This window comes from Canis lupus, chromosome 5 (genome assembly GCF_048164855.1).
Source record: "Canis lupus baileyi chromosome 5, mCanLup2.hap1, whole genome shotgun sequence".
NCBI classification, from domain to species: Eukaryota; Metazoa; Chordata; class Mammalia; order Carnivora; family Canidae; genus Canis; species Canis lupus.
Genome location: NC_132842.1, coordinates 24,323,903 through 24,351,563, shown reverse-complemented (window position 1 = coordinate 24,351,563; position 27,661 = coordinate 24,323,903). Strand labels below are relative to the sequence as shown.

The following is a 27,661-nucleotide window of genomic DNA, read 5'->3' as shown; positions in this document are numbered from 1 at the left end:
GTTAAAACAGGGTTTCTAGAACTCGTAAATGGCCATGCAGGGTGCAGATGAGTAAGCGGAGGACCCAGAGAAGAATTTTCTCTTTCTTCCTCTCCCTGCAGCTAGCTGGTGACAACCAGCAGTGAGTGTTTTGCCACACGGAGTGCTGCAGCCAGACCCCGTTTGTCAGAGAGAACAGGGCCCCCCTCAGTGGGGACGCTAGCCTTGAGGGGGCAGGAGCTCCCTGTCAGCACATGGGCAGAGAGTAAACCCTTGGAGGAGCACCCCCCCCACGTGCCCAGGCACCCTAACTCACTCTTCACACTCTTCACCCTTCTGCGATTGCTGAATGGCAGAAGGACAGACTAGCAGGCGCCCTTCGAGACAGGAAACTGAGGCACAGAAAGGTAACGAATTCTCTGAGATATGCTGGCCCCGGGCCCAGCCTGTTATTCTGTCCTCTGATTCCCTGCCGGAACCTTAGGAGGCAGAGAGGATATTAGGATGGAGTATCAAAGTTTCTAAACTGGTTCCACTGGGTGGAGGTGGGCTGGGGTGGTGAGGAAGAGAAGGAAGCCTTGTGGCACTTTGGAACTTATTTTTTTTTTCCCCTCTCTCTCTTTTAATGATTAAAACCCCAAACACCAGAATGGCCAGAATGGCTCTGAATGTTTCGCTTCTTCCTTCCCACTGAATTCCAGGTCTCTCCCACATTTTATTTTATTTTATTTTATTTTATTTTATTTTATTTTATTTTTTTTATTTATTTATTTATTTATTTATTTATTTATTTATTTATTTATTTATTTTAAATTGGAGTTCAATTTGCCAACATAGAGCATCCCAGTGCTCATCCCATCAAGTGCCCTCCTCAGTGCCTGTCACCCAGTCACCCCGTCCCCCTGCCCATCTCCCCTTCCACCACCCCTTGTTTGTTTCCCAGAGTTAGGAGTCTCCCATGTGCTGTCACCCTCACTGATCTTTCCCACTCATTTTCTCTCCTTTCCCCTTTATTCCCTTTCACTATTTTTTATATTCCCCAAACGAATGATACCATATAATGATTGCCCTTCTCCGATTGACTTATTTCACTCAGCATCATACCCTCCAGTTCCATCCATGTCGAAGCAAATGGTGGGTATTCGTCATTTCTAATGGCTGAGGAATATTCCATTGTATAGACAGACCACATCTTCTTTATCCATTCATCTGTCCATGGACACCGAGGCTCCTTCCACAGTTTGGCTATTGTGGACATTGCTGCTATAAGCATTGGGGTGCAGGTGTCTCGGTCTTTCACTGCATCTGTATCTTTGGAGTAAATCCCCACCAGTGCAATTGCTGGGTTGTAGGTGCCTCATTAGCACAGTAGGTAGCGCTTCAGATTCATAATCCCCCATATTTTAAACCACCAGCTGCCCCCCGATTTTTCCACTGCCTTCCCGTTCCCCGGCTTCGCCCCTCCAGGCACCGCCACACTGTGGCTTGGGTGGCGCAGGCCTGGTAAGCAGCCCCCATCAGCCCGGGTTAGACAGCAGCACGGCGCTTTCTGTGGGGACCTCGCCTGCCTGCGGTGGAGTTCAAGGGGCTCCAGGAAAGCCAGGGCGAGCTGCTGTTTTGTGATGTGTTTTTAGTAACTGGCAATTCTAAGGGCAGCGTGAGAAAGTACAAGGGAACCCATATGGGCAGGACAGGGCTGTCCCAAGAACACGCTACTCCTCGGAGCTCCCATGACATTGGGCTCAAGGCAGAGGGCAGGCAAAGCATGAATCTGTGTTGCAGCTGTATCCTTTGCCAGCAATCCCCGTGGCGGCCCTCTAACCCTCGGGGAAGCAGCACCGCTTGTGAGGACGCTCATGGTAAAGCCCCTCGTTATCTGGGCTTTTGCCCATGTAATCCCCCTGCTGCTGCTGGAATGTCCACCGACAGACTTCTGGCTCCTCCAGTCAGTCCTACTCCTTGTCATCGGTTCTTCCTGAAACCAAATCTCCCCCCTGAAAGGGATGCCTGAAATTTATTTTCCTTGATCTGTAGAATTTTATCTATCATCCCTGAACAGGTAGCTACTGGGTTGATATGTCCTATTTCTCTCCCAGTGTTTTTTTTTTAAGATTTTATTTATTTATTCATGATAGAGAGAGAGAAGCAGAGACACAAGCAGAGGGAGAAGCAGGCTCTATGCAGGGAGCCTGACGCAGGACTCGATCCCGGGACCCCAGGACCGTGCCCCAGGCCAAAGGCAGACGCCAAACCGCCGAGCCACCCAGGGATCCCCTCTCTCCCAGTGTTTAAAAGAAATCCCTCTTGTCACTTCTCCAACCTGCGCCATCACTTAACTCTTTGGGGCCAGATTCCAGTTTCACTGAAGGCCTCGTTTACTCATCCACCAGCAAGGAAGCTGCTCCTTCTCACCACCTGTGGAAATCCTCAAAAACAGGAAGACTAGGATCCAAGTGGCTAGCCCTGGACAAAAATCCCTAGCCGTATTCCTTCCCATGAGGTGTCACGGGCAACTCTTCACTTGAGCTCAGATTCTTTACCACAAAGGCATAACTTCAGGACAGAGTAGCAGGTGCCCTTTGAGACAGGAAACTGAGGCACAGAAATTTAATGAATTCTCTGAGATTCGCTGGTCCTGGGCCCAGCCTGTAATTCTGTTCTCTGATTCCCTGCCAGATCTCAGGGGGTGGAGGTGAGAGTGCCACTCTCTGTGTGCACAGTCTCATCAATTTTTTAAAAGATTTATTTATTCATGAGAGACACACAGAGAGAAAGAGAGAGGGAGAAGCAGAGACATAGGTAGAGGGAGAAGCAGGCTCCTCGCAGGGAGCCTGATGCGGGACTCGATCCCAGATCCCGGGATCATGCCCTGGGCCAAGGGCAGGCGCCTGACCGCTGAGCCACCCAGGTATCCCAATCTCATCATTTTTTTTTTTAAAGATTTTTTAAAATCTCATCAATTTTTTAAAAGATTTATTTATTCATGAGAGAGACACAGAGAGGCAGAGACATAGGCAGAGGGAGAAGTAGGCTCCCTGCTTAAAATCTTTAAAAAAAAAATTTTTTTTAAGCCATTTTCAAAAACAGAAGCTCATTCGAGGAAATGTAGAGTGCTGTTAATCTTGGGGTCTGGTCATCTCTGTTCTGCAGGTAAGGGAAATGGCAGGACTTTTGCAAACTCCCAAGAATTAGAAAAAAAATTACGATACATTAATATTTACTTCTGAAGCAAATTTTTCTAATCTCCCTTTAAGAAAGAATTATAATTGAGGCCAGTGAAAAGAAGAATTGGGCTGGAGCTGGGCATTGCTCCCTTGCTGCTAATTACACGACTGAAGAGAGCTCAGGGTGATGGCAAAGGCAATCTTGATACCCCTGGCCTGGAGGTAGGAGAGGGTGGGATGGGGTGAGGGAGGGCCGAGGGCCAGGGAGAGAGAACGTAGGAGGAGTACAGTCTCGCTCTTCTCTCCATAAATACAAAGCCATGAAGGGGTCACAGTGAGCCAGTGCCCCTCGGCCATGGTGGGCATCATTAATATTATGACAGACAGTTCTCATGCCCATGGCGCTGTCAGCAATGATGACAACCCAGTTCTTGGGTTGCAGTGTCTAGAACCGTGCCTGGACCGAGAGGGGCCTGTAGAAGTGTGTTGGCGAATAAGTGAACAAAAGATCAGTAACTCAATGGACAGAGGGACCAGCGAGGCGGGAGGTTGGTATAGGGGGTTTGAGGTTTGCCCTCGAACTCAAAGATTCAAATCTTCAGCTGTGCCTTTCCATTGCTTGTAGTCCCCGTTCTGTTCTGATTTCTGAAGGTTCTAATGCAAAGGAAGGAAATCTCCCATTTATGAATCAGTTCCATTAGGTAAAGCTAGAATGAAGGCAGGGTACCGAATGAAATCAAGGATCTGTCCATCCTTTATTCTAAATTCTAAATTCTACAAAATAATAGAACCTCCATTCTCTCTTTCTGTGGTTCTCTCAACCTTTTGTCCTTACATGATACACTATTGGCTCTATCTGTAACTTTATTATGTTTATTATTTTCACTAAGCTTCATTACAGTCCTGAAGGTCGGGCTCTGTGAAGGTGCCCATTTTACAGATGAACAAACTAGAGGCTCAAAAAGATCAAATGACTCACCTGAGTCCACAGGTGGAGTAAGTGGCAGATCCCAGATTTCTTTTACTGAAGAGTCAGTGGGCCTATTTAAAACTTCGTAAATACAGACAACTAAAGTTGTTTGAAGTTAAAACCACCTACATCCAAGCAACCATTTCACATCCTTACCCCCTGTGTAATGAGAAAACAAGCCCCCGTACCTCTCCTACTCCTCATCTCTAAACCAATTACTTTATTCTTAGAACACAACTCAAGGGCATATTCTCACAACAGACTAGCGACAGCCTTTCTTCCCCGCTGTTTGACTGTTGGAGGTAATATATCCCTTCCTAGATATTTTTGAGTTTTATTTAGAGCAAGTGCAGTGTTTTCAGAGTTTTATTCAGAGTTTTAAAAATCTTGCCACGATCTTGTCTAGCTTGGTCTGACCGTCTCCCCTAGGAGGGCAGCTGTGGCTGGCATGACTTCTGTGGCTCGTGTCCACACTCAGCACTCAGGTGGATGGGGCCGGGTCAGCTTCCTTCACACCGTACGCCCAGTGCCTGGAACAGAACCCAAGCTGGTAAACAATTGAAGAATGCAAGAAACACAGCCTAGGCCCCCGTGGTTCGGGGCTGTGGGCTTCCGTTTCTGGCACTGAGGGCTGCTCCTTCCCATCCCAGGCCACCCTCTTCCTAATGTGACCCTGTCCTTCACGCACTGGAGGTGGTCAACTGAGGTGCTGAGTGCAGTGGTACTCAGACTTCCACAGAGGAGGACAAACGGCCTTGAACGTGAACTTGGTGGACCCGGTGAGATCTTCTCAATCTCCTCCTGTCTCTCCAGTAGACAGCGGCTCTTCCCGTGTCCAGTTAGACTTGGTTATGCCTTTTTCTTCATTTTCAGTAAGGAAAATGGGCAATTTAATTGTTTTTATAAACAAGACAAAAGGTTTCTGAAATTTTTTTTTTCCTTTTTTTTGAAACCTCTGGAGTTTACCAGGAACCCTAGCTCTCAACCAATATAAAACAGCTCAGGTTGTAGGATGTGTCCCACCAAGTGGAATTTATCACGGTGGGTCGGTGAGTCTCACAGCAGTAAATTCAGTTATTTTAAATCTTGAACCACTGTTTCACTGAAGAGCATGAGAAAAGCCTCAGAAGGAGGACCACATCTGTCTGTCCGCAGATATCTCCAGTAGCTCGGGGATGCTCTGCTGAAGCTGCATCCTTTACATATTAACTCCCATTTGCTGGAATAAACTAAACTGGCCAGAGGGATGCTGTTCCCATCAGGGGTGGCTAAGAAAACTGAGTTGTTAACCCCAACCTTGGACCAGGGAGGAAGTTCTGAGAGATCACTTAACAGAATATCTTTTCTGCCCATTAGACCTAAAAGTAGTAATCCTGAAATCCCTTTGCAAACAAGGTTTTAAAAGGAGAATGGTATGAATGACAGTCAGCCACACGCAGAGAATTGGAGCTAATTCAGCCTGTTTTATCCCTAAAATTCATGTTAGGAATAGCCACTTGTTAACCAAATGGAATGTGCTAAGCCCTAAAAATATAGACCTGAGATATGTCGCTGGTGTCCGGTGGCACGAAGCCTGGTATTTGACAGTGTGATTCACGCAGCAGGGAAAAGATGCAGAGGCGTGGTGGTCCAGGAGGCTGATGTGTTACAGGATTTTTTTTTTTTCTGAGTGGACCCAGGAACCCGACACATGTCACCTAGGTAGAGCTGCTTCCACTCAACCACTGCCTATCTTGCGTATGTCCCTTTCAGCATCACTAGATGGGTCTCTTGCCACTGATGGTCCCCAGGGACTGTGCCTGGAGATGCACCGGAGGAACATATGTGTCCTCTTGCCTCGAGTCCTTTCCTTCTGTCTAGGCTGACCTGGAGACTAAGCCCTTTCCTGCTCTGCCCGGGGGCTGATAGCATCACCAACAAGCTGCGGTGCCTTTTAATGACAGCTCTCTTTTCCGAGTGCCAGTAGTTCCAATTATTTCAGTTCAAAGCCTCCCTCTATTAGGAGGTGTGGGGGTGGCGAGAGTCATTGTCACCCTCCCACTACACATGCATTGAGCTGGATACAGTCAGAAGGGAAAATTGTTTCTCCTTGATGAAGAAGTTCTTCAGCATCTGACAGCGTTGGGGGAGCGGTGGATGTGTGGTGGGCATGGCTCAGAGAACCCTTCCCACTTTGCAAGGCTCCTGGCTGACTGTGCCCTGGGCCTCCTCTGCCTGGAAGCTTATTCACTGTCTGAGAGTTTGTAAACTGGATGCTGTGACTTTTTAGGATTACAGCTGAATTCTTGCCAAGAATTACATGGTATAAGATTGATATAATCCGAGGGAGCGTGGCTGGTTCTCAAAGTGATCAGAGCCAGAGGCGGATTCTCACAGAGCACAGTCTACAGGCTGAAAGGATCAAGGAAAGGGTAGGAGGGGGGCCAAAAGCCAGGAAGAATTCAACAGGTTGGCCAAACAAGAGGTGCCAACTGCAGGACCCAGAGGAGAGCAAGAGAAAAAGACATCCCAGATCCCAGGGATTCAGCATGATTTGGTTGCCATATCACATTGTCAGGAAGGTTTTGATTATTGCCTGAGAATTGACGCTTTCCAAGAATCACTATGAGATGAAAAGTAGCTAAAGGGATATAGGGAGGCTTGTTCAAACAACGTCCCAGAGAACATTTGGATTTTTTTAATTAAATATTTTATCTATTTATTTATTTAGAGAGTGTGAGCCAGGGGGAGGGCCAGCAGGAGAGGAAGAAAATCTCAAGCAGACTCTACAGTGAGCACTGAGCCCAACACAGAGTTCAGTCTCATGATCCCAAGATCATGACCTGAGCCAAAACCAAGAGTTGGTCACTCAACCGACTGAGCCATCCAGGAGCCCTGAGAACATTTGGTTTCAAGAATCAAATCAAAAGTGAAATTGGAATTAAGGCCATTAGTGTATGTTGCCATTGTATAGTTTTTTAAATATTTTAGTTTGGTGAGACTCTCCAGATCAGTCTGCTTTCCCTTTTTTATTGTTATGTTACACATCCAAGGACTTCACGCTCTCCATTTGTTTCAAGTGCTGTGAAGAACCTCACCAGCGGGCAAGTGGTTCATCTGCCAACAACTGGTTAAAAAATGTTTACTGTGCTGTTGTTGATAGAACCTAGATAAGACACAACACCAGAAAACTAACAAGAAATGTTTGGCACAGGTACATAGACTTCCACCCCCGGATTGCTACCTTGATGTTTGCCTGTTAATCATTTAGAACTTTCCCCTCTAAAACCCATGCTTCTGATCCTGGCACCTTTCCATCAGTGTCTCCCTTTTGTCAGTTGTGAGACCAGAAGCATCTAAGAAAGAACCAAATACCTTTTTTAAAAACATATACTTGCTGTGATAAACTTCGCTATTTATGCAAAATCTCATATTTTAAAAATTATATGTGGTATCTGTGGCTTCAAGAATCTAAACGTCTCAAGTAACATCCCAGTTCCACACTGCATAAAAATCAGCCACTCGCTGCTCAAGTGCACGTAGGCCCCTGCACGGCTCTCCCAAATGGGGGTGGCCCTGCCAGCCTGAAGGTGAGTTGCCAAGTGTGCGTGTCCCCGGGGGTATACAGACTTCCAGAGGGACACCGTATTCTTTATTCTTTTGTTTTCTGAATGATGGATGGTGGCCAGAACATCCCTCCTTCTAAAAGGCAGGGAAGGGGGAAGAGGAGAAGGAGGACAAGGATGTTCTGTTAAGGAGCCCTCCCTCCGCACGCCCACAGTGCCGGAGAGCATGAGGATGGAATGTTCCAGAGAACACAGTTTCAGCTCCTCCTAGGGGTGAGATCTGCTTGCAGGCTAACCCTCTACTAATCACGGCTCAGGAGATCAGCTCAATCTTTGCTTATAAACTATGGAAACAGCCATTGGGGACGCCAATATTTTCCTTCTCAGGGCTCCTTCCCCACATCTGTCACCATGTCCCACCTGGTGTGTGACGTGAGCTTGTGCCCCAAATCCTGTGCTGCACTCTAGCTGCCCCCGCACCACTGTTTGACATCTGGTGCCATGCAGCGGCTGGGCCTGGCTGGCTTGCCATCTCTCCAGAGAGCCCAGCAGATATCATGACATCGAAGCCAGGGCACCTGCCCGCCGTCCTGCCTCTGTGCTCAGGATTTCTGCCGTCTGTCCTGCTGGAAAGCAACACTGGGTCAGAAGTCACCGGTGAGCCTTATCCTGCCTCCTGAACTTTCCATCAAGCTACATGGATGGCTCTGGAGACTCAGAAATAAGCTCCTTGCAGATGCAATCACCTCCACCATCTGTGCCCTTGCAGCCACTCAGGCCAGAAGAACATCAGCTCGGAGAGAGCTTACCTCCTAAATCAGCAAGACATTTACTGTGGGAAACGGCTCCCTTTTGTCAGTTGCCATAATAGAAGTGTCTGAGAAATATGCTCTTAGCAGTTACAGGGAAAAGGACGTATTGATGCAGCCAGCTCCCAATTATCCAAGGGCCACTTCTTCGATACGTGAGTTTCCTAACTTTATAGTCCTGTTTCTCCTCGTGCCATTGCATTGAGGGTGAACACAGTCAAGAAAGGACACGCAAGCGAATTTATTTTGCTCTTGATAAAAAAGCAAAAAATAAAGCTTGATTTGAAGTGTGGAGGAATGGGGGCTAAAATCGAAAAGTAGACTTGGGGGTTATCTGTGGATTGTATTTCTTACCATCACAACCAGAAACATTCAGCAAACGTTTGTGTGTGTCCCTCATCCTGCTTAGGAACTTTTACCTTAATGAATATAAGAGAGGATTTCCCCGTCGGTTTTTCTGCAAAAGGACTTTTCTTATAAGCTAAAGAAGCACTCACCTTCACAGTAAATATATTCCGATGGTTGGAACTGGAACAAGGAAGAGACTGACCCGGTTCAAATCCCAACTGGTCCATGTCTACTGTGTGGTGTCAGAAAAAGAACTTCTCTGAGGCTCATTTTCCTTAGATCAGGTGCAGAGTGTGATAAGTGTGCAGGTTGCCAAAAGGGTTACAGTAGAAAACATCTATGAATGCCTGGCACAAGACCCAGGCCACGGCAGGCACTTCTTTTAGGTTAAACTTCAGAGAGGAAGTTGGTATAGAGACCACTTGCTAGCTGGATCACTTGATGCAAGTTACTGGATCTGTCAATCCCTCTGTGTCCTCACCTGTGACTAGGGAGTCCTCATAATAATGCTAATTAAGCTCTTCCCCCCCAAAGCCAGGTGAGTAAGTGAGTTAAGGCATCCCAAACCCATAGAACACACAATCCAGCAGACAGCCCATGCCTGGTAGTTTTACTTTGTGTACTCTCAAGTTTTCTGGAATGTCCATGCTAAAGACATGCTAGTCAAGTGTATTTGGGTAAAAGGGGGATTTTGCTTGTAAAGATGCACTGTTTTCTCTTGTATTTACCTACTCTTTGCACAAAATGTATGGCAGCCACTGTTGGTTGCCAGATACTTGGGTGGATATCCAGCCCAGGGCTGGAGCCACAAGGCCAGGATTAAAAAGCACGAGAAGACAAAATAAGCTGAGACACACACCCCCCTTCCCGGGATGGAGCATTCTTGGGTTAGAACCAAGGAATCAGGATCAAGGAGCATTTTTGCTGTTTCACGGATGAGAAAATGAAACGATAGTATTGACAGGTCATTTGCCCAACACCTTAAGAGTGAGCTGAGAGCAGGCCTAAGGCAGGCTTCCCAGGGACCAGGTCTCAGGTCTCACCTCCACTGGATCATGAGCTCCATAAAGGCATTAGGAGGAGGCTTCACGCTCACACCGCCACAGCACCCAGGTGGGCCCTACCCTGGGGCCAAAAATGCTTCCCTGAATTAATTTTAGGTGAGGTCACCCCACCAGGCTCCAAGTGGAATATCCTTTTCTCTGACTCAGCCTCATCTGAGCTGCAATACCTAGCATAGCACTAATATAAAATAGCCACCTATTCCGATTGATAGATTGATTTTTTTTGTTAATCTCATTACACACACACACACATACACACAGATTTTTTTCTAGTTAGATAAGCCAACACATAAAATAAGTCCTATATCTCTACTCAGTTTTTAGTCACAGAAAGTTCAGGCTGAGGGGCAGACAATAAAGAAAAGAAAAAAATTTTAAAGATGTTTTATGTTGTAGGCATTTAAATTGTCAGGCTTGTGTCTCTCCTTTATCTTTTCACAGCTCCTGAGGTCCTGGCCCAGAAACCATACAGCAAAGCTGTTGACTGCTGGTCCATCGGGGTGATTGCCTACATCTTGTAAGTCTTGCTTGCCACCTTGGCTCCTTTTTTCTTTCTTCCTTTTTTTTCTGTTTTATTGTGGCAAAATATACATGACACAAAATTTACCATTTTAACTATTTTTAAATGTACAGTTTGGTGACATCAAGTACAGGCACCGTATTGTGCAATCGTCACCACCATCCATCTCCAGAAATTCCTCATCTTCCCAAACAGAAACTCTGTCCCCATTACACACTAAAGTTCCTATCCCCCCCTCCCTGAAGACCCTGGCACTCACTGTCCTACATTCTGTCTCTGTGAACTCAACGACTCTACGTTCCTCACGTCAGTGGAATCCTACAGTATTTGTCCTTTTGTGACTGGCTCTTTCACTTATCATAATGTCCTCAAGATTCATCCACGTTGCAGTAGGTACAGAATTTCCTTCTTTTTAAGGCTGAATAAGTGTCCATGATATGCATATAATACACTGTATTTTTCCACCCATCCATCAGTGGACACTGGGTATTTCTGCCCCGTGGCTATTGTGCGTAATGCCATTATGAGCATAGGTGTACAAATGTCTGCCTTTGAATGCACACCAGAAGTAGGGTTGCTGGCTCGTATGGTAATTCTGTTCAGCTTTTTTGAGGACTCTCCATACTGTTTTGCAAAGCAGCGCCCTCACTTTTGCATTCCCAACAGCAATGCGTAAGCGTTCCAGTTTCTCTGCATCCTTCCCAACACTTATTTCCAATGTTCTATAATAGCCATCCTGATTGGCATGAAGTGCTTTCGTTTTGGATTTGTGTTTCTCTTTTTAAAAATGTATTGGTAATGTGTTTCTTTGAATATAGTTGACACACAGTGCTAACATTAGTTTCAGGTGTACAGCACAGTGATCTGACAACTCTATGGGTTATGCTGTGCTCACCACGAGTGTAGCTGCCATTGGTCACCTGACAAGGCTATCTCAATACCATTGGCCATGTTCCTCATGACTTACCCAGTCCCCTTCACCTATTTTGCCCATCCCCCAACCCCTTCTCTCTGGCAACCATCAGTTCTCTGTATTTATAGGTCTGATTCTGCTTTTTATTTGTTTTGGTAGTCATTTGCTTCATTTTTAAGATTCCACATATGATGAAATGATATGATACTTTTCTTTCTCGCTCTGACTTATTTCACTTAGCTTAATACCCTCTAGGTCCATCCATGTTGTGAATGACAAGATCTCATCCTTTTTATGGCTGAGTAATATTCCTGTGTGTGTGTGTGTGTGTGTGTGTGTGTGTGTGTGTGTGTGTGTGTGTATCAATGGACACTTGGGTTGCTTCCATATGTTGACTGTTATAAATAATGCTGCAGTGCATTTCTCTTATGGTTAATGATGTTTAACACCTTTTCTTGTGCTACCTTGGATTTCCTGGGGATACAAACCAGTATTATGAAAGTATTAGGACATCTCCAAAAGAAATCAAAATGAGAAAAAAAAAATGTGATGAAAATGGGAAGGTAGCCTTTAGATTCTCATTTCCTTTCAGGTGCCTCATCTCCCCAACCCAGGAAAGGCCATCATGGACATAAGGTTTTTGCATTTCTTTCAGGGTGATCAATATTGGGTTTTGTTGTTATTTTTCATTTTGCTTAAGTCCACTGTAAAGTTATTTTTTAATTATAATTTCTTTTTGCAATGATACTTTCAAATGCTTACTACAGAGCACATTCCTAGGGTGGGTTTGGGCCAACTGGTGTCTGTAATTGATAGGAAATGAATTTCTCCCCAGGGAAGGGAAGGCTTTCTAGCAGATAGAGCCCACTACACACAATGAAAGACTGTGGAGGATTGTGATCAGAGAAAGGTCTGACAGCATGTGGCATCCTCAGGGACTACTGGAAACATCCCCCCTGTGTTGGCTTTGTCTCATTATCTGGAAAGCAAGCGGTCTTTCTACAGCCTACATTCAACTGGGCAGCTTTTGTAGTTTAGTGTGGATTTAGTTGACAGCTCCTGTAGATTCCTGCCATTATCACAGGATTTTTCCATTATAATATCCTTGGCCCCTACGGCCCCCACTTATGGAAATGGATAAAGGCCAGATTCATCTGAGCTATAAAACTAGCATATTGCACTTACATACTGCTTTCACTTTCAAAGCACATTGACTGTCTTCTATGGTAGTTTCATTCTTTTTTGTGGGGGTGGGGAGGGTTATAGACCCCTTGAGAATCTAGTAAAAGCAATGGATCCTCTCCCCTAATAAATAAATTCACACACACACACACACACACACACACACACACACACTTCTGCATACCTCATTAGCTTCCTGGGTAAGCAGAAAGCAGACATGGACTGTGTGTCATTTACTCTGGCTCCTTAAAACCCCAACTGAAACTCTTATCAGAGGTCCGACCTTGCCAGACTTGACAAGGAAGATTTAAAGAAATGAATGATGGGCCACTGTCCTTCCTGCCGAGGACCAAAGCTGGTGTCATCTAGGGAAATCTGGGGCCAGGCAAAAAATGCCCCCCCCCCATCTGGGCTTCTACTTTTTTGTTCCTTCACATCTGGCTGAATCTTAAACCACTACTCTGGTCTACATTATAGTGTCTATAGATTCCCTTCATATATACAGCTGTGTATATAATTGTCTCCCTAAAGTCTTGGCATTTGACATACCACAGCTATGAGGAGGTGCAGATGGCTTTACTGGGATAAGCAGTGGTGTCTTAGACACCTCTGGCTGCTAGAACAAAAAACATCATAGACTGGGTGACTTAATCAGCAGGTTTGTTTCTCACAGTTCAGAAGGCTGGGGGGTCCAAGATCTGGGAGGTCCTGCTGATTCAGTTCCTAGGGAGGACCTTCTTTCCACCTTGCAGACCACCACTTTCTTGGTATGTCCTTAAGAGGCAGAAGGAGAGCATGCAAGCTCTCTGGTGCCTCTTCTTATAAAGAAGGCCCCCATTATGGGGGCCCTATCCCCATGACCTCATCTATACCTAATTACCTCTCAAAGTTCCCATTTCCAAACACCATCACATTGGGGGTTAGGGCTTCAATATATGAATTTGAGGGGGACACTATTCGGTCCATAGTACATAGTTTGGTTGTGCTATCCTTAATAAAATTATTACAATGGAATCCCTTTAAGATATGAACATTTCAGGATGGACATAGCACCTACTTTATAATAATGCTGACGTCAAACATCTGTATAACACTGCAAGAATATAAATACGGTCACAAGTTTTATCTCCCTTCACCCTCTCTCAAATCCTACAAGATAGGGGTAGTTGTTTTAAACCCACTGAGAGGATAACTTCAGGGAGACTAAATAATATCACTTGGTAGCAGAATCAACATTTGAACTCAAGCCCAGCTCTGACTTCCAGTCCAGCTCTTTGTGCTATACCGTATACCCCTCCCATGGGGATGTGGCCATGTCATTGAGCGTAGAGAAGATACTTCACTCCATGTTCTATCCAGCTTGTATTTGTTTATCTCTTTCCACAAATGTTTACTGAATCTGTCCCATGCACCTGCCACTATGCAAGATACTGAGAATGAGCACTCACCAAGACATATGCAGCCCCTGTTTGTAAACAGGCTCACAGTCTCGTGGAGGAGACAGGCATTCAAAGAAATCTCATAAATGAACGTGGAATTTTAAAATGTGCAAATTGCTTTTAAAAGAAGAGCACAAGGTACCATGGCAAAGTAGAACAGAGATTACCTATTTCCAGTGGGTGGCTGGGAAAGTCTTCCTTGAGCAGAGGGCCTAAAATGAAACGTAAATGATGAATAGGGAGACAAGGAGTGAGGAGGAAATATTCCAGGCAGAATGAACAAAGGATGCTTTCAGCTTCAAGTAACAGAAAAACCTGGCCCAACTAACGTAGGCATTTTTAAGAAGTCATACCTCAGGTAATAACAAGTGCATAGGTAGGAAAGCACTAAGATCACCTAAGTCAGAACCTCAATCCCAGATTATATCCATCCTTGCTCTCCACCATCCTCAATGCGTTGGTTTTTCCTTGTGCCCTCCCCAACCAAACAAGATGGTTGCCACAGCTTCTGGCCTCATGGACAGATGCTGCACCAATTGGTGGAAGAAGAGGTGATATTTATCCCCATGTGGCAGTTAGAGCTAGACTATCTTCCCCAGAAGTCCCTCAGCCAACTTTTCCTCATGTCTCATTGGCCAGAAATGCCTCCCGTGCTCATTTCTAAAGTAGTCCCTAGAAAAGAAAATGGGATTTCACAGCTGGCCAAGTGAAGCAGGTGACCATGTGTAGGAGGGGCAAATCACAGGTGTGCAGGTGAAGAAGAAAGTAGGAAATGGATTTGCAGTAGGTAAAGAGTGTGTCTGCCACGATCCGTAGGCATGATAGCAAGACAGGATATCAGAAAGTTAGATTCCAAGAGGTACGCAAGGGCCTGGGGAACAAGAGACTTAGAAAGGTTTGGTTTAACACAAGTGATAGGAAGGCAAAGAAGAATTTGGGTCAGAGGTGTGAACTGACCTGATTTTCACTCGAGGAATATTCCAGCTACTCTGGAATGAACAGGGGTTGGACAGGGCAGCAGTGGGGGGTGGAGACTGTTGGGAGGCTCGTTCAGGTGAGCAGTGAAAGTTGTGTCTACCGGGGAAGCAGTGAGGGGGGTCAAGTGGTAGGTGTACTTTGGATGCGGGAGATAAAGGAGAGGGAAGTTTCGAGTATAATCCCAAGTCTTTGGCTTACGCAATCATGTAAATGGCTAAGAAAAAAGAATAGGGGGTGATGGAGGAGCAAGTTTAGGGGGATCAGCGAGATCAAGAATTTCCTTCTGGGCATGTTAAACTTGAGGCCCCTTTGAGATATCCATGGAATGGTTATGGAATCACGTGGAGGTCAGAAGTCTGGGGGAGAGATAATACCATATACATCATTGGGTATATAGTTTGAACATTCTACATCCAAATCATCATAATTATAGTATATGATACAATACTTGACTGGGTTAAAATATTAAATTAAGTTAAATAAAGCAGTACTATAGTTCTATTTTAAGTTTAAACTTGATATGCTTCAACTTGGTGGTTACCTGGTCACCCCCACTTTTGCTCCAGGAATTGGTCTCAGGTTGATTTAATGACTATGTCAGACTCCAAAATGGCAGCCAGGGTCCTGGTTTCCTTGATGCCTTCCAGAGCTCTGAGAGTCTCAGGCAGAGAATGAATGGACGTTGAACATCTCACTTATACCTCCCAAGATGTTCAGATCCTTTTGAGTGATAGGCCAAAGTCTAGATATAATTTTTCTACACAGTGTGGCTCTATGTTTTGAGAACCTCTAGCTTTGAATTTATCATTATCAGTGTCAACAACTAGCATTTCTTTTTTTTAAAAAAAATATTTATTTATTCATGAGAAACAACAGAGAGAGGCAGAGACATAGGCAGAGGGAGAGGCAGGCTGCCTGCAGGGAGCCCGATGAGAGGTTCGATACCCCAGGATCACGACCTGAGCCGAAGGCAGACGCTCAACTGCTGAGCCACCCAGGCGGCCCAACAGCTAACACTTCTTGAGCACCTTCTCTATTCCAGGCACTGCATTAGGTGCTAAAGATATCAAGATGCGAAGACATGTTGCCTCTCGTGAGAAAATTAACAATGTATATGGCGGGACAGGAAAATTCATAATTAGATGACGTGACATGCAGGGAGGCTTGTGAACAGCCGTAGGAATTCCTGGGATGAAGCCACCACTGAGGACAGGGTATTCAGGAAGGGGGAGGCACCATTCCAGGTATGTCTAGAAGGCTGGATAAGGAGAGGAGAGGAATGCGGGCACAGGAACGAGGTCGCCTGAGGCACATTGTAGGGCTGATGACAATGTTCTGTGAGAGGCCTGTGGCCTCGGCCTAGCAGGAGGCTGGCTCGGTGTTGAGATGAGGATTAGAAGTTAGAGCTTACAGATCTCCCTCTCAGACTTCCACTCCTTCCCACTGACGCACTGTGCCCAGACACCCCACCCTTCAGCTGGAGACCGACGAGCCAGGCTGCTGCACAACGTGTGACCCACAGACAGCACGCAGGGGAAGCCAGCTCTGCCGTGGGGGGCCGCATGCAACTACAGTCTTCGTGTCACCTGTGATGGAAAAGGGGTTAGCCTCTGCGGCTTTTTGGGGTGCAGCATTATTTTCATCTGATAACCCTGTCACACTGAGATATCCGATCACAGCAAAAGCGGTTGTGACAGGCCAGGTACCAGACATCTTCCTCTCTGCACACCAGGCAAACATTCTGCATTTTGTCAGCACGAATACTTGAGCAATTGCTTCTCTTGACCTCTGCACACATGCATTTCTATGTTACCCATCATTCAGAAAGAGAAATACGTTTTTTCTATCAGGGATACTCAGTGTTAAAAATACATCCAATGGGTCCTTATCTTGTCCGGAATCTGTCTTTGGGGATCAGGACTTACGGAAGAACATCTTTGCCTGCATCACGTAAGCTACTGAGAAGGATGGAGGACACAGTGTGCTGGGCACCCTGACGAGCATGTTGGTGTCCAGGCTGGAGGTGTGGCTCAGCCAAGGTAGCACAAGTTCCGAGGACATAGAATCACCATGTCACTGACCAGATGGAATTTTGTGATCACACATACGTTGCCTTTCTTCTCGAAAGTTCAAGGACATGAGTTCATGATGGCTTGCCTAGATTACGCTCGGGGATACAGCATGCCATGGAGAAGCACAGCGGATGTTTGCCCTTATAAGAAATGGGCTGAGGTCTTAAGGAATTTAGGCATTAGAGCCTTAGGGTGGGCTGGATGGTGAGGGAGGGTCTGCCGTGGGTGGGGAGGGCCCCTACCCATGCCACGACCTCTGACCTCTCTGCCTAACAGAAACTCCAGGCCGCATATTGATGGTAACCACTTGCTTTTCGACTGTCCTCTGGCATCGTTCAGTCTTTAAAACGAGGTGACATAAATATCAATTGGCCAACATACACAGCGTAATTGGCTTCGTAAGAGTGGCTCTGAATGCCTAATCCGCATGGTAGGTCCATTTTCTGAGACAAAGAATGCTCCTCGCCAAGAGAGTCATCATGATTTTAAACCATTGACAGCTGCCTCTTTCTGGCTACACATGTCCCAGGGAGAGAGCATGAACCCCAGCTCCAGTAGGAGAGAATGTAGTATAATTAGCCCCAGGGAAAGAACCAAGCATGGGGCATCATGATGGTGGTTACTTCCATCAGCATGAGGAGCGTTAACACTAATAGGAATAATTAACTGGCGTTGCCAGCAGACAGCCATCATCTTGTTATATTCATAAGCTTTGTGGGACGGGACACATTGCCTTGTTTAGGCTGCCTTCGGCCCATGGTCTGGACTTTGGCTTTAGAAGCTCAGAAACTAGATTAATCTGTTTATTCGTCTTGCTCAGATGATCCCAGTGAATTGATTCACGCTAGCCAGACTCAAGAGAGATTTAAAACAAAAAACCTGGAGTGTCAGTTTACTAAATGATGGGATCTGTGCCCCACGGGGTAATTGGATATGCCTGTCCTCAAACTAGCATGTTCTCTCCCCAATAGGAAATGCTCCATGAGAAAGCAAATTAAAAGCAGAAGTATGAAGTTTCCTTTACGAACAAGGAATCAGAGCCCTAGACCTCGATGGCCAGACGGGTTTTCACAAAACCTGTAGTCGTCTCCAGACTCTCTGTGTCCCGCCCGCTGTGGCAGGGCCGTTCCTGGTGGCTGGTCAGAGTAGCCACATGCTGGCCCATGCTCACGCCTCCCTCTCCTGCCTCCTGCTCCCTCTCTCTTTCATCCTTTCAGGCATCATCACTTGTATTTCAAGCAGGCTCTGGTGGTGGTAATTCTCAGGCTCACCGATTTTATTCCACCGATTGCATTTCAGTGTGGCGCTTTCCAGAAAGGTGCCTCATCTCCCCTCCTCCGTCTACACTGAGTGGATCCTGTGTGTGGCTCAATGCCTTTTGATTACCTTTAATCTCAGAAGCAGGTACTGCTTGACCACATGCCTGCTTTGTTTGTGAGCCTGTGGCCTTCTCTCTGCTGCTCCTGGAGAGAGACTTTATTGGTTGTCTCTTGCAAAGGCCCTGGGGTAGAGAGGACCCCTGGAGGGAGAATCAGGAAGGGGATGTCTCACCTGTATCACCTTTACACTCAATGGTGTGGTTTCAGGCTGGATGGAAAAACATTTCACTGCTTTCTCGTGTTCATGTCAGCATCGGCTCCTGGAAACCTTCACTTCAGCAGCAGCTAAATGCTTCAGGATATTTAGCCTGGAGAATGGAAGGCAGGGGATTGACATTCTCTCACTTAACTCTCATTTATTGAGCCTAATACATGTCAGGCAGTGGGGTTTTAGAGATGGATTCATTACCAACCCGGCCTTGGAGATGCTTGCTGTCTGCTGGAGGCGACAGACAGTAAACAGATCAGTTAAAACCCAGTCTTGCTGGCTGTCACCGAGCTGAGAGCCAAGAGCTCCCAGGGCAGAGCCGTGAACACTGGCCTGGCCTTGAGGAAGTCTCCACGACAGAGGTGGTGGTGATCTGGCTCTGGACAGACTATCTTCAAATATTGGCCATCATGCGGGGAAATGGATGGTTTATCCTTCAAGACCAATTATCTGAAGAGATGATGCACTTACTGTGTTTGAGACAAGATGTACCATTCAATCTGAAACATAATTTTTCAAATAGAACTTGAAAGATTTGATCCAGCTTTGACCTTCTGATGTCTAAAACTTGGTGATGGGAAAAATATAGTCTTTGAACGAGCAGGATTTTTAACTCACCAATCACCATAGTGAGCAAACGGAAGTCTGGAAAGAGGCCTTAAGGATGTTTTACCATATTAACCATCTGATATGGAGCACAGCAGCCCGGAGGCAGGAGGGAGGTGGCCCACAGATGTGGGAAGAAGCAGAAAGCACATCGGAGGTGCAGTAGCAAGGCATGATTTTGGACCACTTACTCCATGCTGGGTTTGTGACCAGGAGGCACAGATGATGGAGACAGGAAGGGAAGTGGCTCCGATTTCCAAGAGCAAGCCAGTAACTGCTCGTGGAGATGATGGGAAGACCCACGGAAGAATGGACTAGAAGCTGAGCAGCACGGTGTGCACTTGGCCAGATCATGCCGAGGACTGCCTTCGGGCCTTCTGGTCCCCTGCCCTGCTCTGAGGATGCTCTGTAAGACAGTAAGCAGAGGCCAGGGGCCAAGTGACCAAACCAGGGGCCAAAGGCCAAACTCCACGGTGTGGCCACCCAGGGACATTTCCCAAATGCAGTCCACACAGAATCATAATCACTTACCAATCGGCAGGTGAGAGAGAGAGGGCAAGAGAGAGAGGAAAGGTAAGGGTGGGGGGGGGAGGGGAGGCGGGTAGGAAGCAAGAGCCCTGAACCAAGGGAAAAAAAAAAAAGTAACCTCTAGATGCAAAAGTCGAATTGGAAGTCCGCCCGGGCTTCAGAATCATCAGTTAGCGCTGGTGTTAATCACCTCCAGAATGGATGTCTACACCCCGCAGTGCTTCGGGATGAAATCCATTACTCGTGAGAACTAATTTTAGCTGCTGGAAGTTGCACTGGGTTTTTCCTAACACAACAGTCCTGGCTGTTAGAAGCTGTCCCTGCTCATCCTCTTCCCCACCTGCCCTCCCTTCCACTGTCCATGCCCTCCAAGTGCAAAGGAGCACAGTCTGGGCTTCCTCTGGCTGTGTCTGACCTGCAGGAGGAGGCCCAGAGCCTCTGCCCCTGGGGTCCCCAGACCCCTCAAGGCGCTGTCCATCTGGCTCACACAACAAGCAAAAAGTAATATGCTTGGAAGTGGGACCGTGGATCACAATGCAACAGCATTGTCCAGCCCACTCCTTTAAGATGGTTTTACTTCAAATGGAGTATGCTACTCCCTTCTCTCGCTTGGGGAAGTGCTGGGTCTCCCCCCCCACCCTTCCCCACTCCCAATCTTCAGGTCCAGTTGTGTATAAATGTTCCAAGAAATGTGTTTCCTTTCTCCCCTACATCTTTCCCTGATCTGCTTACTCATTCTCAGCTTTCAAGGCATGATCTAAATCTCCGGGGGGGGGGGGGGGGGGCATGGGGCATGTATCCCCTGAATTTTCATCCATCCCGCTTTGCTGAAGTCAGCCTGCACATGGTTTTAATATGTAAACCATTCCTAGTTTCTCCAGCCTGATCTCTTCCAAGTTTGCGAGGAAAAAGTTCTGGAACGTGCATAATCAAACATATGGTTGTTGAAATAATTGGATTACATCTTTGTGATGATTCGGGTCTTGTTGGTCATTCTGTTTTATAAATCCGAATAATATGCCGAAACCTGTTTTGTTCACTAAGTGGGCATTGCAGCTAAGTACAAGAGGTTTATCAGCTTAAAAAGCTTTGCTTTATTTTATTAAAGTCTGTCATATTATCCAGAGTAAGATGAATAACACTTGGATTCTTTAGCCCAGGCCCCAGACATTCGTAAATACCCACCGGGTGCCAAAACAAAAAGGCAAATAGGGGCTTCCCGGAGTTATAGCATATCAGACAGACGCCCGTCTCCAACGGAGAGACACCCAGATTTGACTGGCTTTGCTGATGTTTTTCAGAGACTCTTTGGGCCTGCGTTGGCTTTCTGTGGCTTCCTTAGTTTGTAATAATATACATAGAGGTTGGTTGTTTTGGTCATTTCTATGGCACCCCCAGTCGAATTGCCCAAAAATATTCTCTCTTCACAAATACACCTTTGAGCAAATGTCCACGGGGATCCTTGAGCTCTTCCTGGAAGTGAGGGGCTCCCGAGCTAAATGCTTGGAAATAGTGGTAGACAAACAGCAGAGTGACGAGCTGGTCTCTGGTACGCCCTGTCCTTATTTTCACGACACAGTGCACAAAGTTAGGTCCATAATTCAGTCACGGCTCTTCCTCCTTTTCGTAGCAAGCTTAGAAGGCCTGAGTGGATGATTTGTAGACTTTGCACAAAGTGTAAAAACATATTGCTTCGTTTTCATGTTGAGGCCGTTGGACTGAGTCCCTCGGGATTCATCTGTTCCTCTGTCCCCTTTCTATTGTTCTTGCTGGTGCATGAGCAGCGTCCCACTTGTGTGCTTCAACTGAGGGACCTGAAAGGGATTACACAGTGTATGACAGCATTTTCCTATTTTCTACCTGTTACCTGTAGGTTTCTTTGTCCCTCTATCCACCTATGCATGTGTCTCATAAATAACACCTATTGTTATATAGTTATGTGTTATACATGTCATGTCTGTCTCTACGGTGGGCACTATTATCCTCATTTCCAGAAGAAGCTAAGCCTTAAAGAGGATATGTCATTTCCCCAAGGTCACTCAACCTGTACTTGTCGGAGCCGAGATTCGAATCTGTGTCTTTATTTCTCTAAATCTCAGGCTGAGGAAACCACACCATGAAACCTCTGAGCACAGAGTGACAGAGTTGGCCCTCAAAGGACAACAGCAAACGTTCCCTTGAAAAGCCACATCTCCGTTCTCCTTCAGAGCTCTTTTATCCAATTAGACTACATGGCAAATTCTGGGTTGCCTTTTCCTAGTGATTATTCCATTGTCATTGTGGACTGTCACACCCAAATGCTTTCTGGATAAAATATTGAAAATAATTGGAGCAACTGGGTGGCTCAGTCGGCTGAGCATCCGACTCTTGATTTCCACTCAGGTCATGATCTCAGGGTCATAAGACTGAGCTCTGCACTGGGCTCCGCACTGGGCATAGAGCCTGCTTAAGATTCTTTCTTTCTCCATCTGCCCCCCACCTCTGCTCACACATGCTCCCCCTCTCAAAAAAAAAAAAAAAACACAACTCTAGAATATTGCAAATAAGTTTTGGCACTTAAGCCCATTTCAGGTGCTTAGAAAATTCACCTATATATGTTATTTGATTTCCCAACTACTCTGGGTCGGTGAGGCATGCCTGAACTCCTGCCCATCCTGCAGAGTTCCACAAGATCTTGACAGAAGGATTTCTATCCTTTACATCCCCTTGAGGCTCCCCATGGGAGCTCAGCAAGGCTGCTGGATGTGATCATATTGGAATTTGGTTCAGTATAGACTCAATCCCTGTCTCCCACAGATAGGCCCTAGTAGTCATCCCTAGGGAGCCATCCTCCTCTGCTCTGTCTTTTCCAGAAGGCAGGCTGGGTTGATTTTCTGAGTGCAAAGACTCAGCTGGTCTTCATTTCTTTGGCAGGTCTTACAGCCTTGTTTCTGGCCCTGCTTCATATATCACATAAAAAATGCACAGCACCCTGACTTCAGAGGCAGGTCTAGGAAGACAGCATGTATGCATTTCCTCATCTTTGCCATGACCTATCTGGCAACAGAGCCCACATGAAAGGTTAATACAACTTGGCTCTGGAATTGGATGAGAAAAGTTAAAGTTCTGTTCTTCTCATGTATTCCCTCACCTAGAAATGGAAGACAGACATGCTTAGGTCACAAGTACACATGTCTCATAAATGGGACAAGGCGTGTAAGCTGCATAACCCAGTGCCTGGCACAAAGTAAATACTCCACACGTAAAAAAAAAAAATACTCCACACGTGGTGGCTATTGTTATTAAGTTTACAGGACACACACAACATAGCGTGTCCTTTATAGAAAAGTCAGCATCCCGCTTGTGCTATTCACATATGGCTGGATGCTGAACCCTGGGGATCAAGAGCAGGGCCTGTCTTCTTCACTACTATATGATCAGCGTTTGGCACAGGCATTGGTGCTCCATAAATCTCTGTAGAACTGGGCTGAAGTGGCTTTTGTTTTTGAAGCCTGAGCCCTGGGCAGATAGATGCTCAGGCCTGCCACTTGCTCTGGTGGAGGTCACCTCTTCATCTCCCTGGGGCCTACTTTCCCAGTCTCCTAAGAGAGGGTGGCTAGGGCCAGATGAGGACTATTGAACTCCAGAATAAATTTCTGTGATTCTGTGCAAATCCCCCTACTATGCAAAGTTGTTTTTCAGCTTCTGGCTTAAGGATTCGGGCTGGGAACAGAGGGTAGGATCTATGGGTTGTGTCATCTCATGGGCATCCCCTGGATGGAAGGAAAAGAGGTCAGGGAGATTGATGCATGGTGGAAGCCCTCAGGGTACGGGGCAAATGTGAGCACAGAGGATAGTTGTTGACGAGTGGTGTGCTCATTCCCATCCACTTCGAAGGACTTACAACAGACATCATTGGGCATTAGCAGGTTTCACTGCAAAGCTAACTGAAAAATTGTAACTCATGAGAAACTGTAGTTAAATTATTTCCCCAGAGGAAACATCCATTTCAGAGTGTTCAACACTACTTCATAAGTCAACTCGAGTGTGTGCTGTTGTGCATGCAAACATACACAAGCAATTTTCATGTAAATGTTTCCCATTTAGGAAAGAATAGTTGACAAATATTGATTATTGTTGAATGCAAATGAAAGATCCAAAGAAAAGCAATATATGACATCGTCTTTCTCCTGTAGGAACTCATGATTGAGGTGGGAAGACACATGTAATAACCACAAAATAATCCTTTCTAAATGTTTTGAAAAGACCCAAGAAAGAGATGGAATTGAGGTAGAGTGTAAAGAATGGGAGGTGTTCAGAGAGGGGTTGAGTGCAGTGGGGGTGGCAGTCCCTGAAGCATTGAGGTGTTGACAGGGTCATTCATCCAGCAGGTTTTTTTTTTTTATAACTAGTCTTTATTTTCCGTTCTTTTTTTTTTAATAATAAATTTATTTTTTATTGGTGTTCAATTTGTCAACATACAGAATAACACCCAGTGCTCATCCCGTCAAGTGCCCACCTCAGTGCCAGCCACCCAGCCACCCCCAGCCCCCGCCCTCCTCCCCTTCCACCACCCCTAGTTTGTTTCCCAGAATTAGGAGTCTTCCATGTTCTGTCTCCCTTTCTGATATTTCCCACTAATTTTTTCTCCTTTCCCCTTTATTCCCTTTCACTATTATTTATATTCCCCAAATGAATGAGACCATATAATGTTTGTCCTTCTCCGACTGACTTATTTCACTCAGCATTATACCTTCCAGTTCCATTCATGTCGAAGCAAATGGTTTTTGCTGAGTACATCCTGGGCTGGTCCTGGGGTTGGCGAAGATGAATGAGGCACTGTCACCACCCTCAGGGGGCTCAGAATCTAACAGAGGAGAGGACATGTGTGCATGATGGCTGTGCCAAAAAGGCTGAGAGCTCAGAGGAAGGGTTGGGACAGGTTAGGGGTGAGACATGTGGTGCCCTAGGAGTAGGGAGGAACCACAACAGTGGACACAAGAGGAAGAGCATTCCAGGCACAGGGAACAGTGTATGAGAAGGAATACTCTCAAATCCGAATGAAATGCTGTGGCTTCCTGTGATCACCTTCCCATTACCTTTCCTGTCTACTTTTCTATTCCTGTTTATTTTGAAACTTAATGTTGAGTGTCTCTCCCCTTGCCCCCCAAATAGAATGTAAAAGCCATGAGAGTAGGATTCATGGTCTCTTCCTATCCCCAAGCCTGGGACATAGCCAATGTCAATCAGCATCTGGGGCCTGCCAGAGGACTACCTGATGGGTGGTTTTTCATCCTCTGTCCTTAGTGGGGACCTGAGGAGAACACTTAGGGAAGGTACATGGGGTTTGGGGAGGGTGAGGAACAGCTGCCGCAGGCCTGTGCTCACATCCAGGGCAAAAGGCCTGAAAGCCAGCCAGCTAATATTTGACAGAAACCTACCAGGGAAAAATCAAGCGTATTCCCCATGAAGAGGGATCACTTGGGTTCACGCTGAGTGCTCGCTGGCCTGCACAAAAAAACAAACCAGCTGTCCTTACACAGCCATCCAGTCTATGCTGTACATCAGGTAGTCTGAATTCTGGGACCCCATACACATACTCCCTTGCTTTTTTCATGTGTATATCTTCTTTGGAGAAATAAAAAAAAAAAAAAAAAAACAAGAAAAAGTGTTGGTAGGAATATGGGCAAAGGGGAACCCTTGCATACTGCTGGGGGAATGCAAAATGGCACAACCACTGAGGAAAACAGAATGGAGGTTCCTCAAAAAATTAGAAATCAGGGTGCTTGGGTTGCAGGGTTGGTTAAGCAACCTGCTCTTAATTTTGGCTTGGGTCATGATCTCAGGGTCATGGGATTGAGCCCTACATCGAACTATCAGCGAGGAGATTCCATCCCTCTCCCTCTGTCCCTTCCTTCCCCTCCTCAAATAAATAAATAAAATCTTCTTTAAAAATTAGAAATAGAGCATATTATATGATCCAGCAATCCCAGTTCCGGGTATATATCCAAAAGAATTGAAATTAGGACCTCAAAGAGCTATTAGCACGCCCATGTTCATTGCAGCATTATTCACGATAGCAAAGACACGGTGACAATGTAAATGTCCATCGACAGATGGATAGTGTGTTCTATACATACAATGGAATATTGGATAAATCTTTAAGACATTACACTAAGTGAAGTGATTCAGTCACAGGCAGACGAATACTGCATGATTCTACTCATATGAAGTATCTAAAATAGTCAAATTTATAGAATAAAGAGTGAAATGGTAGTTGACAGGGGCTGGAGGGAGGGGGAAATGGGGAAGCAACAGGCATAACATTTCAGTGACCCGACATGAGTAAGCTCTAGAGAGATCTGCTGTACGACGTTGTGCCTGTAGTCAACAGTACTATGCAAGACACTTAAAATTTGTTAAAACAGGAGATATCATGGTTTTATTTTTTTACTGTAATGACATCTTTTTAAAGATTTTATTTATTTATTTGAGAGAGAGAGCATGGGGAGGGGGAAAAGAGGGAGAGGGAGAGGGATGGGAAAACTCCCTGCTGAGCTCAGAGCCAAAGCTGGTTCAGTCCCAGGACCCTGGGATCGTGACCTGAGCCAAAGTCAGATGCCTGAGCCACCCAGATGCCCCCGTAATAACACTTGTTAAAAAGTCACTGCCTAATGTTGAACATAGCTGGTACTTTCTCTACCATGACCTTTTTTTCAATAAAAATTGTATATATTTAAGGTTATAATGCGATGATTTAATATACATAGTGCAATGATTATTACAGTCAAGCTAATTAACATATATTCTGACATTGTTACTCTATTTTCTTGTGATGAGAGCACCTGAGATCTACTCTCTTAGCCAATGTCCAGGATTCAGTATAGTGTTATTAACTATAGATCTCACACGGTACCCTAAATCTCTAGACTTATTCACCCTATCTATATGTGACTTTTACCTTTAACCACCATCTCCCCATTTCCCTCACCACCCCCTACCCCATCCCTGGTAACCACTGTTCTATGCTTCTATGTATTTGACTTTTTTTAGATTCCATGTATAGGTAAGATCATGCAGTATTTTTCTTTCTATGTCTGGCTTATTTCACTTAGCATAATACCCTCCAGTTTCAACCGTGTTGTTGCAAATGACAGGATTGTCTTCCTTTTATGACTGAATAATATTTGATTTTCTATATATGCCATAATTTATTTTATTTTAAGGCTTATTTATTTATTTTAGAGAGGGAGGAAGGGGCAGAGGGAGGATTCCTAAGCAGACTCCCCACTGAGCACGGAGCCCAATGCAGGGCTCCTTCCCAGGACCCTGAGTTCATGACCTGAGCCGAAATTAAGAATCAGATGCTTAACCAACTGAGCCACCCAAGTGCTCCATATGCTGTAATTTCTCTATCCATTATCTGTCAATGGACACTTGTGTTGTTTCCATTGTCTTGATTATTGTGAGTAACCCCGCAGTGAACATGGGAATGCATATCTTTCTTCAAGGAACTGATTTCATTTCCTTTGGGAATATATTCAGAAGAGAGATTACTGGATAATATGGTTGTCCTTTTTAAAATTTTTAATTAAAACCTCCATACTGTTTTCCCCCAGTGGGTTGAGGTGAATTGTGGAAATAAAGTTACATAAAAGAGTAAAGAGGTAATGACTTGTTTCTTGGGAATCCTGTTAGCCTGTGTCCATTTTCAGTGGGACCTAGATACGTGGCCAAGGGCAAATGAGCAAGAAGAACATATGCAGCCTAATTACCCCAGTAAACTAGCAGGGCCTCTCAGGAGCTCTTAAGCTAATACAGCATTTTAGTTTCCAAGAAAAATTGTACATTGCCGAATCAGCCACGGTTGGCCATTGCTGATTTTTACATTCGTTTATGTGAAAAGCCCTCTCCTTCATGGAAAATCTCCTTTATGACATGCGTCCACACCCAACAGGGACATTTAAGGTCATCCAAA

The 27,661-nt window shown here is 45.6% G+C and overlaps 1 protein-coding gene across 3 annotated transcripts in view; it reads left to right on the top strand.

The window, feature by feature from the left end:
* CAMK1D (calcium/calmodulin dependent protein kinase ID) overlaps positions 1-27,661 on the top strand; it is a 432,276-nt gene that overhangs the window by 379,491 nt on the left and 25,124 nt on the right. For all 3 annotated transcript variants that reach the window (XM_072825818.1, XM_072825817.1, XM_072825819.1), the window contains one exon: positions 10,321-10,396. In XM_072825818.1, the coding sequence (XP_072681919.1) occupies positions 10,321-10,396 (76 nt within the window). The remainder of the gene's footprint in view (positions 1-10,320; positions 10,397-27,661) is intronic.